Source organism: Physeter macrocephalus, chromosome 8, assembly GCF_002837175.3.
Source record: "Physeter macrocephalus isolate SW-GA chromosome 8, ASM283717v5, whole genome shotgun sequence".
In the NCBI taxonomy this organism is placed as follows: domain Eukaryota; kingdom Metazoa; phylum Chordata; class Mammalia; order Artiodactyla; family Physeteridae; genus Physeter; species Physeter macrocephalus.
Window position 1 is genome coordinate 52,722,783 of NC_041221.1, and position 16,465 is coordinate 52,739,247.

At 37.2% G+C, this 16,465-nt stretch overlaps 1 protein-coding gene across 3 annotated transcripts in view; it reads left to right on the forward strand.

Moving 5' to 3' along the window:
- Positions 1-16,465, forward strand: part of NNT (nicotinamide nucleotide transhydrogenase) — a 106,678-nt gene that overhangs the window by 81,128 nt on the left and 9,085 nt on the right. For all 3 annotated transcript variants that reach the window (XM_028492893.2, XM_055086547.1, XM_055086546.1), the window contains exons 20-22: positions 5,881-5,999; positions 7,719-7,834; positions 9,367-13,329. In XM_028492893.2, coding sequence (XP_028348694.1) covers positions 5,881-5,999; positions 7,719-7,834; positions 9,367-9,516 — 385 coding nt within the window. In that variant the 3' untranslated portion in view covers positions 9,517-13,329. The remainder of the gene's footprint in view (positions 1-5,880; positions 6,000-7,718; positions 7,835-9,366; positions 13,330-16,465) is intronic.

A 16,465-nucleotide genomic window follows, 5' to 3' on the forward strand; every position in this document is an offset into this window, starting at 1 on the left:
TTATTCTGAATTCTTTTTCTGGAAGGTTGCCTATCTCCACTTCATTTAGTTGTTTTTCTGCAGTTTTATCTTATTCCTTCATTTGGTACATAGTCCTCTGCCTTTTCATCTTGTCTGTCTTTCTGTGAATGTGGTTTTCGTTTCACAGGCTGCAGGATGGTAGTTCTTCTGCTGTCTGCCCTCTGGTGGATGAGGCTATCTTAGAGGCTTGTGGAGGTTTCCTCATGGGAGGGACTCGTGGTGGGTAGAGCTGGCTGTTGCTCCCACTTGATATTTAAAGAACATAAAGTTAAAATATTCTGTACACCAAATATTTTGTGTATACCAAACAGTGCCTTAAAATACACAATAAATTAGTTTCAATTCAAGTTCTTCTTGGCTGAGATTTGGTTTGTTAATCTTGGTAATTTATTTTATTAGGTATTATAAGGAACTATTAGCTGGGGAGAAAAAGAAATACAGACTCTACCCACTTAACCAAATGCCCATTGAGCAAAGTATCCAGATGTTCTAACAACTACTTATTATTGATCAATTTCAATAAAGTAGCTGTCAGAGAAAGCACTGAAAGTCTTTACTGATTTTTTTTTCTTTCTCTGTTGAGCTCTCTTTAAGACCTTGCAAAATCCTGCTCCTCATTCAAGCTTTACTCCTTAGATTGAACATGTGCTGCTGCTCATTTTTATCTGAACCAAACTTTATTATGATGGTGGCAAAATGGTGGTTTTATAACCCCACTACATTTATCAGTTGATGGTCTACCACTATAGGGGAGAGCGTTCCCACCCTCCCTTCCTTCCTTTCTTCCTTTCCTTATTGACTTATGAGTCTGTTATCGGTCTTGACTCATGTATTCCCACTTTCCACAGTGGGTTATAATCCATGACTACCCTTATTTATTTTGATGTTCAAATTACTTTCTTTATACACCTTAGCGTCATACGTGCCTTTAAAGACACATGTCCATGTCATTCTTTCATGTGCATTTATTTTGCTTTGTGCTCTGCCTTCTTTCTCACTTTTTGTAAGGATTACACAAATTCAGTCTTTCCTCTTTTTAAAAATTCAATTGTTTATTACATATAAGTGAGCTTTACCTTCTCTGAGTCTGTTATTGTCTTTTTCTTACTGCTTCTGTTATTTCCTGTGAACCAAAGGGATTGTTCATCCCTCCCCATCATTGAAGAAAGGTTTAAAAGTCCTGAACTGGAGACTGTGATGCTTGTTTACAAAATCAAGCACCTCTGAAACTTGATTCATCATCCCTTTTCTTTTTCTACATTCCTGTAATCAGTAGGCTTAGGAGTATATTTTGGTTATTTCAATATACTGCATTTTTCTCTGTGTTTTTTATATTCATGCTTAAAATTCTATATTATTGTTAAAATATTAAAATGACATTCATGTTCAGGATTGAGGGTTAGTATTAATAACTCCCATTTAATGAGCATATAGTTTGGTGCCTGGAGAAATTATTTTTTCAAATGTTTTATCTTATTGCCATTGTGGTATTAAAATTTTAAAGTAGACGTCTCAACCCAAGAACCTGTGTAACATTTTGGAAATGCTTTCTCTGAGGCAGTTTGAAAATAGCTGCAGTAGTGCTGAATATAGTTTGTGTTACTACATGAAGAGTATGAACATGAATTGTCAGTATTTTGCCTCATTACTTTTGTTTTCAGGAGTGATTAAAAACCCTGGTTTGGAACAGACAATGACATTAGGATAGCAATGTCTAGCCAAAAAAACCCAATCTTGTTTTTAGAGAACATTTAAAAATTTTTACTCAACTGTTGAACTGTTAAATTTCCAAAAAATGATTAATTTTATTTATTTATTAATTTTATTCTCACCAAAAGAAAGTAGTAAATCAACTATACTTCAATAAAAAAAAATAAAACTGTAGGCAGCCCACTGAGGGAAGAGATGATAAATGCCTTTTAAAAGAGTCTTACATATACACACCACTATATATAAAATAGATGACTAATAAGGACCTACTGTATAGCACAAGGAACTCTACTCAGTACTCTGTAATGGCCTGTTTGGGGAAAGAATCTAAAAAAGAGTGGAGGGACTTCCCTGGTGGCGCAGTGGTTAAGAATCTGCCTGCCAGTGCAGGGGACACAGGTTCGAGCCCTGGTCCAGGAAGATCCCACATGCCGCGGAGCAGCTAAGCCCGTGTGCCAGAACTACTGAGCCTGTGCTCTAGAGCCCATGAGCCACAACTGCTGAGCCCGTGCGCTACAACTACTGTAGCCCATGCACCTAGAGCCCGTGCTCCGCAACAAGAGAAGCTACTGCAATGAGAAGCCCGCGCACTGCAACAAAGAGTAGCCCCCGCTCACCGCAACTAGAGAAAGCCTGCTTGCAGCAACGAAGACCCAATGCAGCCAAAAACAAATATAAATAAATTAAAGAATAAAAAAATAAAAAAGTGGATATATATATATATGTATAACTGATTCACTTTGCTGTACAGCAGAAACTAAGACAACATTGTAAATCATCTATGCTGCAATAAAAAATTTTTAAAAGTCTTAGATTATTAATAGTCCATTCTATACAGTTCATTCTACCTCCTACCCTTAGTAATTTTTCAGAACCTACTTCCCCAGCATTTAAGTGGTGCTGGTAAATGTTTTGCATTGTTGCAGGTACTTTGTGTACTAAGAGACATTTTTTTCTCCTATGTCCATGCAAATACTTAATTAAATTAAAAAAATTTATAGCTTATAGTATTGTTTGAAACTTTCTGGGTGCTCCGTTTTTCTCAACACTGTAAATTGGATTCTTAGAACTCCTTATTTCACCCATTCAAGCAGAGATAAATAGGTATTTCTCAGACCTCTTCTACAGAGTTTAATATAGCCCTTGGCATGATGTGGACGTGTAATAACAGCTGGTTAGTACTCTATGGGAAAATTGAGAGAGAGGGAGCTATTAAGTAACTTACTGAATGTCATGTAACTAGTTAACTTGAGCTACTAACTAAACAAAAATACCTCTTAAATGCTTGACTATACTGCCTGTATTGTATAGTAGTGAAAAGACTCTTGAGGCAGAAAGACCCGAGTTCGACTTACAGGTTAGCTATACTAAAAAAGTTGTGCAAATTGTATAGCATATCTCAAAGAGTCAGTATTAGCCATTATGCCAAAATATATGCTGGCAGCCCCTCTTATATATTTTCTTGCTCTCTTCTTTTTTTTAAGGTACAGGAATGTAGCTCTAAAGCCCAGTTTATTTAACTAAGTCCTGGATTTGAATCAGCTGCTCTAAATTCTAATTCTTGATGGAGATTATTAAAGATGATTAGGGATAGAATGAAATAATATCTAAGAAATTTGTAAATTGTATCACAATATAAAAGCATGAAGTATTAATTTATTTTAAATGCAGTTAATTTTTTCCCACCATAAAATTGTTCATTCTCATAGAAAATTTGGAAAACATTTTTAAATAGAGAGGAAGTAAAATGATTATCTGTTGTACAACCACCTAGAGATAACTGTTTTGTTTCCTTTTAGCCCTGAGTTTCTGTTTTTTTAAACATAAGTTGATTATTTAGGAACTTTCAGTGGTTCCAGAATGAAGATTATATAAAAGAGAATTTGAGGGACTTCCCTGATGGTGCAGTGGTTAAGAATCCGCCTGCCAGTGCAGGGGACACGGGTTTGATCCCTGGTCCAGGAAGATCCCACATGCCGCGGAGCAACTAATAAGCCTGTGCACCACAACTACTGAGCCTGTGCTCTAGAGCCTGCGAACTGCAACTACTGAGCCCAGGCACCACAACTACTGAAGCCCGTGCTCTCTAGGGCCTGCGTGCTGCAACTACTGAGCCCACATGCTGCATTTAGTGAAGCCCTTGTGCCTAGAGCCCATGCTCTGCAACAAGAATAGCCACTGCAATGAGAAGCCCGCGCATCGCAATGAAGAGTAGCCCCAGCTCGCCGCAACTAGAGAAAGCCCACACGTAGCAATGAAGACCCAGGGCGGCCAAAAATAAATTTAAAAAAAATTGATTAAAGAGAACCTATCATTTGATATCTTGTTTTCCAATTACGAGCTCCCCAGTAATTCAGGCTCTTCATTATCAGATTATCTTCATTATCTTCATTTAAAGATGTAGAAAACCATATGTCAGTTATTTGGAGAATATAAATAGCCATTTTATAGCTCTTTTCAGGTCTGCTTTTGGGAAGGGTCAATTCCTATGCTTTTTTAATCTGTTCCTAACAGGGACTGTGTTACGAGTGGGGAGGCCTGGCTTGGCAGCAGTTCCTGTGAAAAGTAACAGGCCATCTTTTTTTTTTTTTTTGCAGTATAACTGCTTTACAATGGTGTTAGTTTCTGCTGTACAGCAAAGTGAGTGAGCCACACGTATACATATATCCCTTCTTCCTTGGATTTCTTTCCCAATTAGGTCACCACAGAGCACTGAGTAGAGTTCCAATAGGGCATCTTAAATAACTGTCAGTGATAAAAACCAGCAGTGTGATGTGGTAGCTGTTACAGACTTAGGCTTCTGAAAGGGGCCTGAGGGTATGACTTTCTTGCTGTGCCTTGTGCATCTAGATCACATCCAGCATATTGTATTTACAGTGGGGGACTGAGGTTTGAGCTGGACAGTGACAATATAGGAACAAGTGACTAGGACAGCAGTGAGTCTAGAAGTCCTGTCAGTCACTGAACAGTTGAAAGAATTGAAGATGTTTTGCTTAATAGGCATCCTAGGTTAGCTCAGAGGAATCCACATGTGAAAGAGGGAGTAGACCCTCAAACTACAGACCTTGGAAAGCAATGAGTGGGAGGTTCTTTTTGGTTTAATATAATGAGCATGTGTGTGTGTGATATGATATAGAGATATAAGGGAGTAGACCCTCAAACTACAGACCTTGGAAAGCAATGAGTGGGAGGTTCTTTTTGGTTTAATATAATGAGCGTGTGTGTGTGATATGATATATATATATATATATATATATATATATATATATATATATATATATATATAGTTATTGGGATTTTCTAGTAATGGAATAGAGCTAGAATGGAGTTAGTTTCTGGTCACTGAAAGTATTTAAGCTGAGGTTAGATGGATCCCTGCCTAGAGGTAGTATAAAATGCATTTCTTCACTGGATTTATTCATTCATTCAGTCACTCACTCACTTTTTATTTGGTCCTGCCTGTGTGCCAGGGACTGTGCCCAGTGCTGAGGAGACAGAGATCAGTACTGTGGGCAAGAGGTTGGATTACATGACTTCACAGATCCCATTATGGCTGTGGTTGAACGAAATTGCTTGATGCTTCAGTTTCTTTTGCCTTAATAAAAGAGCAGATATCTGATTTGTGTATTACTCTGCCTTTTAAACACTCCAGTGTGTTACTATCACATTTCTTCTGTGATGTGGAGTAATGCTGCATATTACTCACTGAAAGTAGGCCTTTAACTTATGTGCATGACAGTGTTTTTCATGGCAAACGTTTCATTCCATGCTGACTTCAAAAAGATTCACAAATTATCATAAAGTATCATGAGAGAACATAATGCTTATTAAATGTAAGGTGATATTATTAATGTTGTTGGGAGTTCATTGAACTTAAAACATATCTGGAAGAGTCAGGTTCTAAAGTCACACTTATTTTTTTGTGAGGAGTTACAGTTTGTATATACTGAGGCCTTGAATCTCCAAACCTTACTATTTGTAGATTGACCATATATCTAGACGGATTCTATTCCTGCTTGTAGAGATCAGATAGTACCAGGAGAAGCAGAGGTGCCAAGAACAAAGTGTGCAAATTTGGAGGTGATATTGGGGTCTCTGTACATTTTGGCCCATCAAGTAAGGCCAGCTGCTCATTTGTTTCATGTCTAGGTTTGGAATTCACCCAGTTGCAGGCCGGATGCCTGGTCAGCTTAATGTGCTGCTGGCTGAGGCTGGGGTGCCATATGATATTGTGTTGGAGATGGATGAGATCAACCATGATTTCCCAGGTAAGTGATGGGGATAATGGTAAAGTTTAGGTGTTTTTAGTATGAATAGAGTGATGCCAGTCTTAGGGCATAAATTGTGGGATTACTGAAGACCTACTATTCAGATGAAGCGTAACCTGTTCCTAGTAAGTATGCAGTTGAAATTAAATAAGCAAAAGACAATACTGAAAAAGGTGCAACAGATTTGTAAGCAGCATGGGTAATTTTCTCCCTCTGAGGAGATCTGAAGGATGGTGAAAATCTTGGGAGGCTGTGCAGTGGACTGCATTGCAGAGGGATTTGGAATAGACCTGGCTTTAGAATCCAGGTCCTGAGTCTCATTTGCTTGTGGCCTTGAACTAGGTACTCAACCTCAGGTTCCTCATTTATAAAATTGCTTCTGCTGATGATTTAGTGTCTGATTCTTGCCAGTGTCTGAGATTTTACTGGTTTGCAGTTGTACCAACTCATGCAGTAAGTAGTTTTCTGTTTTCTTTAAAGTTCTAGGACTTCACTAGATAAGGTGTTGGACTTTGTGGCTGTCACTGGGTAGATGTTGAATGCTAATGACATTTGGACCAAGATCATGTTTGTTAAAATTAAACCAGTTCCCTCTGGCACATATCCACTGTAAACTTAAAAAGTACTGTTTATTAGTGAAAAATAATGAAATTGTGTGTATGTCTAGATTCACATGGCATTTTTGGCAGAGTTCTAAGGTACCTTATATTATGATCCTTAAAGAGGAAATTTAGACCATTTTAATTTTATGCCCCCTTTCAGATTTCACTGTTGCTAAATTATGTGTGAAACCTGCCAGTTCCAGGAATTATGGACACAGCTTTAATATAGTACAGACTCTTAGACCATTTTCTTTTAGACATCGAATTGCATATTAAGTAGTCATTTTAAAAGTTGAAAATGGAATGCAGATCTTTTTTTTAACATCTTTACTGGAGTATAATTGCTTTACAATGGTGTGTTAGTTGCTGCTATATAACAAAGTGAATCAGCTACACATATACATATATCCCCATATCTCCTCCCTCTTGCATCTCCCTCCCACTCTCCCTATCCCACCCCTCTAGGTGGTCACAAAGCACGGAGCTGATCTCCCTGTGCTATGTAGCTGCTTCCCACTAGCTATCTATTTTACATTTAGTAGTGTATATATGTCCATGCCACTCTTTCACTTCGTCCCCGCTTACCTCAGAATCCAACAACACATTTAAAGGATCATACAGCATGATCAAGTGTGATTTATCCCAGGAATGCAAGGATTCTTCAATATATGCAAATCAATCAATGTGATACACCATATTAACAAATTGAAGGAGAAAAACCATATGATCATCTTAATAGATGCAGAAAAAGCTTTTGACAAAATTCAACACCCATTTATGGGAATGCAGATCTTTAATGTTACTGGCAAGATCATTTTGGGATTGTAAAAGAGCTATAAAGTCAGATTAGGTAGATCCATTGAGGGGAGGGAAAATATAATAATGCAAGCTCCTGTTAGGGTACTCAGGTTCAGATGGAGGACCTATTGCTTTTAAGCTGTGTGACATTGGCTAAGTTACTGAACCTCTCTGATAAAGCTGTTTGTACAGTGCCTGGCACAAGTGTTTGTCCTATCAATATTAGCTTCTGTTGTTGTTGTTATAAAGTCAGGTCACCATAATTTGCCTGAAAATAAAAGTGACCCTTTTAATTTTTATATTTTCTTTTATTATGTAGACACTGATTTGGTCCTTGTAATTGGAGCTAATGACACTGTTAATTCAGCGGCTCAAGAAGACCCCAACTCTATTATTGCAGGCATGCCAGTCCTCGAGGTCTGGAAATCAAAGCAGGTAAAGTTTCAGACTTGTGTTTCATTCTAATAATTAAAGGTCTCTTAAAATACATACACAGAACTTTCCTTGGTCACTTGATGAGAAATGATGATGCCTTTTAGGAGTCTCAGGAGTTAGAGTAGATTTAGGGTCCAGCTCTCTATATCTAGCTTCTGTCTGTTCTGTGGTCACCAGAGAACCTGAGTGAATGCCCTGATCTCGATTAGAACTAAAAGAGATTATCTGGATGGATTAGCACAATCTGTAGCCACAGCTGAAAAAGGACCTGTGAGCTTTTGGGATGAGTCTGGCTGAATTCCAGGCCGAGTCCAGTGAAGCAAAGGGCTTCCCTCCAGGACAGTGAGTCAGTTTCATCGCCTTCACGTATGAAGATGAGCACATTTTTTCATTTAATTTTTTTGAAAGGGAATTTGTATGCACACTCCATAGAGTGTGCAGAAGAAAGGTGATTTAGAAAACCAAACAGTAACATGGAAGGAAGCAAGCCCTGCTCACAGCACATTGCTTCTGAAAAAGCTAATTTCTACATTGTAGAGAATGCAAACACTTATAAATTTTCCTCTGCCCCGACTGTGGGCAAGTCTCTTTACCACTCTCAAGTCATATCTGCATTTTAAGAATCATTATAACGTAACGTATATTTTCCCTTTAATTTGTCTCTCTTTATTGTAAATGTGTGAGTTTTAAACGTAGTATTTGTGGTGAGTGAGTAGATATGCACTTGTTCATGTGTATATGGACAGTTGCATTGATCACCAATATTTGAGTTTGTAGGGTACATTACTGTATTAATGGTGTATGGAACATGAATAAATTTGCTCTGCTTCCATTTTTGAATAGACTGCGTGTCCTAAAAGACCATAGAAAGGCTTTTCATTTCATGAAGAATTGACTTGATATTCAACAGGACAGCAACATCCACAATCCATGTAGTTGTAAATGTCTAGAACACATCAGTATTAGAGATGGATGGACTTCCCCCTTCATTTTTCTTCGTGGAAGCATTCTATTAGTCATTAGCTCTGTTCTGTGACACACTAGATTGCTCTTTGGGCTCTTGTCTTATATCCGTTCTTTCTGATATCCTTTACTTTAAAGCAATGGACTAAGAATCATACCATTTTCCCACTCAACTACCTTTATCTTAGGATGGGTAGTAGAAGCTTATGCACTAAATTTGTTCTCTTTAGCCCATTCAGAGAAAGATGCTTATTTTTCTGACTAGAAAATGTTATACATAGTCTTTATAGAGAAAAGCACTGAGGAAAAAAATCACTTATCAGATATATTATTGTTAACATGACCTTTTCTCTAATGGATATAAGAGTATGGGCACATTTAAAGAATTAAAGTTAATACAAAGTAAACATGCATTTAAAACTACTCCTTGTGTATTTTAAGTCTTTGTAGTAAAGAATTAGTAGTGGTACCTGCTTTGTTCAGAGTCAGGGCAGGGCAATGTTTGTTTGTCGAACAAGTCCTGGCCAGGTCTGTTAAATACACGGTCTCACTTAATCTTTGGTTCTTAGGTCATTGTTATGAAGAGGACCTTAGGTGTTGGCTATGCTGCAGTGGACAATCCAATCTTCTACAAACCTAACACAGCCATGCTTCTAGGCGATGCCAAGAAGACGTGTGATGCCCTGCAGGCGAAAGTTAGAGAATCCTACCAGAAGTAAAACATAAAGATCAAGCTGTTGTCTAACAAAGCCACCTCTTCACTTGTGGGAACAGGCAAATAAATTATTAACATATACAGCTGATACACATCTATATCAGAGCTCTTGAAAGAAAAGGAAGACCCTGAAGAAAGCAAAGCAAATACAGGGAAAATTTTCAAGAGCAGCAGTCCCTCAATTTTAAAAAAGTATTGACAAGTCTAAATGTCTTCCTGTGCATATTTTTTGTGTTATGAATTCCAAAAGTATTTTACACAAGGAGAAGGAACAGCCTCATTTTAGATGTAATCCATTTGGATTTTCCTCAATAGTCAGCAGTGTTTTAAGAAATTAAGTCTTTATGATTTTTTAGGACTTACATTATACATAGATTTGAAAAAGTCTGACGCAGTGTAAACATTACAGCCACCTGCATTTATGTTTTTTCAACAAATGTGACTAATTTGAAACTTTCATCAACTCTTGAACTGTCCTCTTACCATTTAACCATAATCTGAATTAAACATATCAAATTAGTTTCAATTTTTCAAACTGTACTTCTGATTCTATATTTCAGGGGTGTATTTTCTCAGTTCTATTTTAATACATTAAAGGACTAGATAATCTTTCAGAGATGCTGGAAACAAATCATTTGCTTTGTATGTTTCATTAGAACACCAATGAAACATATAATTTGAAATCAGTATTAGTTGTATTTTTTAAACCCCATTTCCAATTGGAGATCTCTCTAATTTCAATCAATTTATAATGTGTAGTACTGTATTAAGTGCACTTGAATGGAATTCAACTATTTGACTAATAAAATGAGTTCATCATGTTTGCTTAGTGATGTAGCAATTGTCTCTGGTGACGAAAGGCTAAAATCAAGTAATTCTGCCTGTTATTAACATCTGAGGAAGATTTTGCTACCATGAAATAGATGAGATTAATCTGTCTTAACTGCTTGGAAGAATAATTTTTTTCCCAAATCAGAGTGTGTTTTAAGGTGTTATGTAAATGATAACATTTGAGAGAAATGGTGGCACTTTTTAGCTACCTCTTTGTTTAAGCACCAGTAAAGATTATGTCTTTTTAGCACCAGTAAAGATTATGTCTTTTGCAGTAATGGTGTAGATTTTCTTCGTGACTTTGCCATTATGCCAAAAGCTCTGTATAGATTGAATGTGTGAAGAATATTTGAAATATCTCTCTATATAATTAATTCGCAATTAAGTTTCTTGAAACAATTATTAACATGTAAGAAGTATCTAAATCAGAAAAAGAAATAACTGGTGTGAAATTTTTTACTATAATACTCATGTTTATTGAGTTTAAAACTCATAGTATTTGTTGGTTTGGTACTCAATTTCTTTTTTGCTGTGCCTGAGATTAAGATCTGTTTGTGTGTGCATGTGTTTTAAATCAGGAAAGACTCCTTTTTAATTTTTAAGCGGTAAATGCAATTTGTTAATGGATCACAGGTCATTTGTAACCTCAAGACTGAATTATATCATGAAAGTTCTATTAGAAGAAAGTAAATAGTACCTTGAGTCATGCCCTTTTCCTTTTCTCAAAGTAGTTGTAGGTATATCTGGGAAGCAGCAACTTGGATTTTTTTTTTTGAGATAATTCCTGCATTCAATTTAAATTAAAATAATTATACTTGGATTTATTAATTTATTTCCATCATTTATAGTAAATATTTTTCTGTATTTTAAAAATTTAGGATGATCTCATTTCTTTGATACTTGCTAATCCTTTGTCATTCAGTTGTGTTAATTGAAAATTCATGCTCTGGTTGGTTTTATTTTACTTTATTGTTTAAGTGATTTAAGGGATTTTTGTATATTTAATTTCTTAAAGTAATACTCCAAAAGATTGTTGATCTTGGGTTATTAATTATGGCGAGGTCTAAAAGCAACAAAAATAATTTTCGTTCATCTTATTTTATTATTCCTCCCTTTCTGATAAGTCATATAACTGGTAAATATGACTTATTTTTATTCTGTATTGATCTGTTGTTCACTATGTCTTTTTGAAATTCAACTAGAAATAATTTTTTAAAAATCCATTATACCCTACAGTCTGTTACCAAAAAAAAAAAAAAAAAAAGAATTAGGCAGTAAAGTGCTAACATTGATTCGTCTTTTTGGCCTTATAAACCATCCTTTATTTTCTCATGTTTGTCTTAATTTGGGAGTTTGTGTTTAAGTTACGCATCCAACTAAGGAATAGTATATAGTAAATGTATAAGTTTTTATACATTCTATCTATCTATTGATTTATCTCTCTAACTTTGGACAGTTTTCTGGTACATAAATCTCTTTATCATTCTATATACTCTTTTTTCTAGGGTTGTAATAGACTAATATGACTAATCTGTTCATGCGGTAGACTTTCAGTTTTTCCTGAGCCAGTGAATATCAGTTAAGTATCTGGTAATGAATCTGGAAGGTGAGCCTTGGCCTTTCTGATTCCATTTAAGTCATTACCCTAACTTTCAGATTTTACTGTTTTCCTATCCAACACAAATATGGGATATATTATGTATCATTTAGCTTTAGGGTTTAATTCAATTTATCTGATCCCAAAGCCTTAGTTTGTATAATTAATAACTTATAACCCATATGTTCATCTGACTTGGAGGCAAATTTTCTAGTCCCCTAAGGCATAAATCTTGTTAATTAAAGCATTTTAGTCCTGGAAAGTTGGACAGCTCTTTTGTATGGATAGGGGAGAATAGTTCAGATATCTAATTTATAGCTCTTGCCAGTTTTTTTTTTTTTTTTTTTTTTTTGCGGTCCGCGGGCCTCTCACTGCTGTGGCCTCTCCCGTTGCGGAGCACAGGCTCCAGACACGCAGGCCCAGCGGCCATGGCTCACGGGTCCAACCGCTCCGCGGCATGTGGGATCTTCCTGGACCGGGGCACGAACCCGTGTCCCCCGCATCGGCAGGTGGACTCTTAACCACTGCGCCACCAGGGAAGCCCATCTTGCCAGTTTTTGAGAGTCTTTGCCAACAAATATTACTGGGGCAGAATGGTTAAAAAACAAAAACAAACCCAAACCCAAAACTTCACTCCAGTGGCAGCAACTTTCATAATCCAGCTGCTCTTTAGATTCTCAAGGGAAAGAAGAATTAGGTTACTTAACAAGGAGAAAAAAAAAACCTTTGTTAAGTGAAATTTTTAAAGTGTTGATTTACTAAGGCAGCAAAAATAGTAACATTTGAATTTCAAAGCACTCAAGATTGCTGTTCTTAAACTCTTATTTCTTAGATTTATGTATTGGGCTGAGGAATTGAACTATTTTCTTCACTATTTAAGTAATTTATAGACATTTAACATGGTGTATACTGTAAGTCTGGATGGAGATCTTTTGGATGCTGGTAAAATAGTGATATAGATGATGAGACAGTAATTAGAATGACCAATACTTGAAACTGTTACATATAATGATTAAGATAGTGGTAGGAAAAAACAGTTGGATCATAGTAGATAATTCATTTGGGGGAAGAGTGGAAAACCATATTGGATCTCAGTCATGTTGATTGTCAAATCATACGACTGCCTTGTTCTATACGAAATATTTGTACTTCATATTCTTGCCAAAGATTACAACCTTGAACTCTGCTTATCAGTTCTTTCCAAAAGCCGTTTGTGAAGAATAATACTAATGGAAAGATTGCTTAAGTGATATGGAGTCCAGTTTAACCATGGATATTTCAAATTTCACTCATAGACCAACTTCTTCAGAGAACTGGGTGCTTGGGCTGCATTGTCTGGGTCACTGTGAATAACAAAGACGTGAAGGCACTGGAATGGAGAGGGTGCTGGTGAGTTCAGGGGGGGACTCCGTGTGGCAGCAGTGGACTGGCAGGGACCAGAAGTGGTTGTCACGGACTTTGAGAAGAATTGAGGGGATGTGGATCTGGAGTATGCAGGTGACACCTGAGGCGATGGTGGCTAGTTCCTTCCCCTCGCAATGGAGAGAAGTGAAAAGGGAAGTGAGAAATCAGCAGGGGGCCAAGGGTGCCCCTGTTTCCTCTACTATAAAGACGGAAGAGGAATAGCTAACAAACTTTTTCTCATTCTCCTTCCTGTTGAATCTGGGAGGATGAAAAACACAGCAGCAATGTGATCTGATGTACGGGATAGTAAAAACCCATGGAATGAATCATTTAGGAATTGAAATAAGGCCATTCTTTCCCCCATCCTCCTACTTTGTTTTCGGTTTACAGTAGGAGAAGCAGAGCTTGGCAACTTCTACAGTAAGGTATAGGGCTACATTTAGCCTGCGAACTTTGATTTAAACGAGTCCTTTCCTGGAACTGATTTTCCAAATGCCAATGAGTTGCTCTCCACCAGCCTTGGTTTTTGTCTCGCTTCTTTCTCCCAGTTAGGGAGTGTGCTTTCTGAAGTATAATAACGGTGGCTAAACCAGTACAACAGAGTCTTGTGTTGGTTAATTCTATTCAGACCTTGTGACTCTAGTCCTCTACTGCACACACAGGGTTAGGACTGAAAGGTCACATCTAAACCTCTCCAGAGAAGTGGGAGAAAGTGTGACTAAATACATAACTCCTTTGAATTATGTCAGCAGGGTGATGATTTTTTCCCCAGAGGGATGAAACAGAATGTCATGGCTTTATCTTTAGAATGTTTCGTCACTACTCTCCAAGTTTACTGGAATGCTATGCTTCAGACATCACGCCTTCTAGAAAAGGCCTTTGAAAGCTTTCAGGGCTTTACTGATTCATGGAAAATTTTATTCTTGCACTGTGGTTTTGTCCCACTGGAATATATATGGGCATGGAAGCTTAGGCATACTTCAGGTCCACACCCTTGTGTCTGGGGATAACTAACTGCTTCATTAGTGTTGGGTAGAAATATAGTAACTTGGAAACATGGTCTCATAAAGATTAGAATGATCGTTGTAAATGAGACCAATAGAATATTTAAAGACTGTGGCAAGAAATCTTATGAGGATACTGTGTACCTAAGAATTTCAGAGTATCTATACTGGCTTTGGTCCTTGCTGTAATGCGTCTCACCCAGAATACCGTCCGTGAAAGTAGCAACAAAGGTGGATTTTAGCGATGAACCCAGGTTGACTAGTCGGATAGTAGCGTCACTGTGAAAGATGTTAGTGTTTTCTACATAATGAATCACTTGCGGTCATGCTTACGCTTCTGGAGTGTATCACCTTTTGGTAAATTAAGCCATTTTAATAAATATATTACCATGCAGGCAGAAGGAGGGAGGGGGGTGCATTTTTATGTGTGTTAACAACTGACTTCTATTCAGTATTTAGGACTCATTATCTTGAAGTTTATCTTAGCTTTTACAAAAAAATTCTAGATAGCAAGACTCTGCCTTATAGTTCACTTTAGTAGTGGGTAGTAGTAACAGTAGCTATTAGTAGCTACTAGTAACAGTAGCTATTAGTAGCTACTAGTAACAGTAGCTATTAGTAGCTACTAGTAACAGTAGCTATTAGTTAATGATGCTCATTTTGTGCTAGACAACCTCCTATCAACATCCTGAGGGGTTTCAGTGCACTCTGCCATGTGGTAGAGTGGGACTTAAACCCAGATCTGGCTGACAGCCAGCAGGCCCACTACCCACCCTGCTGATGTTTGTTAAACAAAAATAGCTGAAGGAAAGGATAGCCCTCATGAAAGGGAAGATCCACATCATTAGAAACTATCTAAATACTTTTTTAAAAAACCCAGTTAAAATTTCAGCAAGAAGATGCCAACCACTTATAGGAAGAACTGTGAAACAAGTGCCTGCTCTCTTTATATAGCATTACAGAAGTTGCTGGTTATCCAGTCAGGATTTGTCCTTCCATTCATTCTCTCCTTTTGCCCCATACGCAAAAGCCTAAATCCTGAGGATGCTTCCTATTCAGGAGCAGAATAAAGGAGACTTTGGAGTAGGCGCTCCACGTTTCAGGGTTTTGCTTTCCAGGACCATACCTGCTATACTTCCTTGCCTGCTTTGACCTCTGACACCTTCCCACCTGACAGCTAGTCAGGCCAAAGTTTTTTGCTGGGAATTTTCACAAACTGGCTTTATTTTCCTATAGATGAGCTTAATTCCTCAGACCTCCCACGTTTGCTGGTGGTGGAAACTTGACCTTAATTCAGGGCGTTTCGTCCTCCTACTCCTGGGGGCACATCTTCATTCAGAAGCAAAGGGGGGTGGAAGTCTGGCATCTTCTGAAATATATATTGTCTTGCCTAGTCCTGGTTACTAATATATTTGCATATTGACATCCTCTATTAAATGAAATCAAGTTACAAGATTGTTTAAAGCAATGTGGAATGGGGAGGAAGAAATAAATAAGGTGAAGGATATGATAATCTCAACATATTTTGGCAAATTTCTCCTATTACTATTTATATTGGGGGTGAAACTTTTAAAATAAAATACAATTTATATTTGGGGATAAACTTTTTCTCCTTTGTGTGAAAATGGAATATTAATGTTATTTCCACAAAGAAAGGAGTAGGTGCTCTATTGTTTAAATAATTTGAAATGGAATTGATCCAAATGGTTCCAGCAAAGAAGTTTTAAGGAGGAGTCATTTAATTATTCTCCTGAGAAAACCTGAATTGCTTCAGAAATCAGTATTTTTAAAAATTTAGTGAGACACTGAGTTGTTTGGGGGAAGGGTTTTTTGTTTTTTTGTTTTTCCGCCCTGCCCTGTGAGGAATGTAAAGTGCTCTATCATCTAGTTTCTGTTAGTTTATCAGCAGTGCTTTGGTGTTAAATCTATAGCCAAAAGTTGAAAACAAACATTCATTCATAGTGGGAGCACATCTGAAACAAAGCAAGGTCAAAACACAATTCAAAGAGCACTCATTCTTGCATGTGGGGATCAATGCTTCTTTGACTCTGCTTTGGGCAGTGGGGCATTAACGAGCGACATGCAGACAGAGTCTTGCTCTTTTGATAATTAGTGTC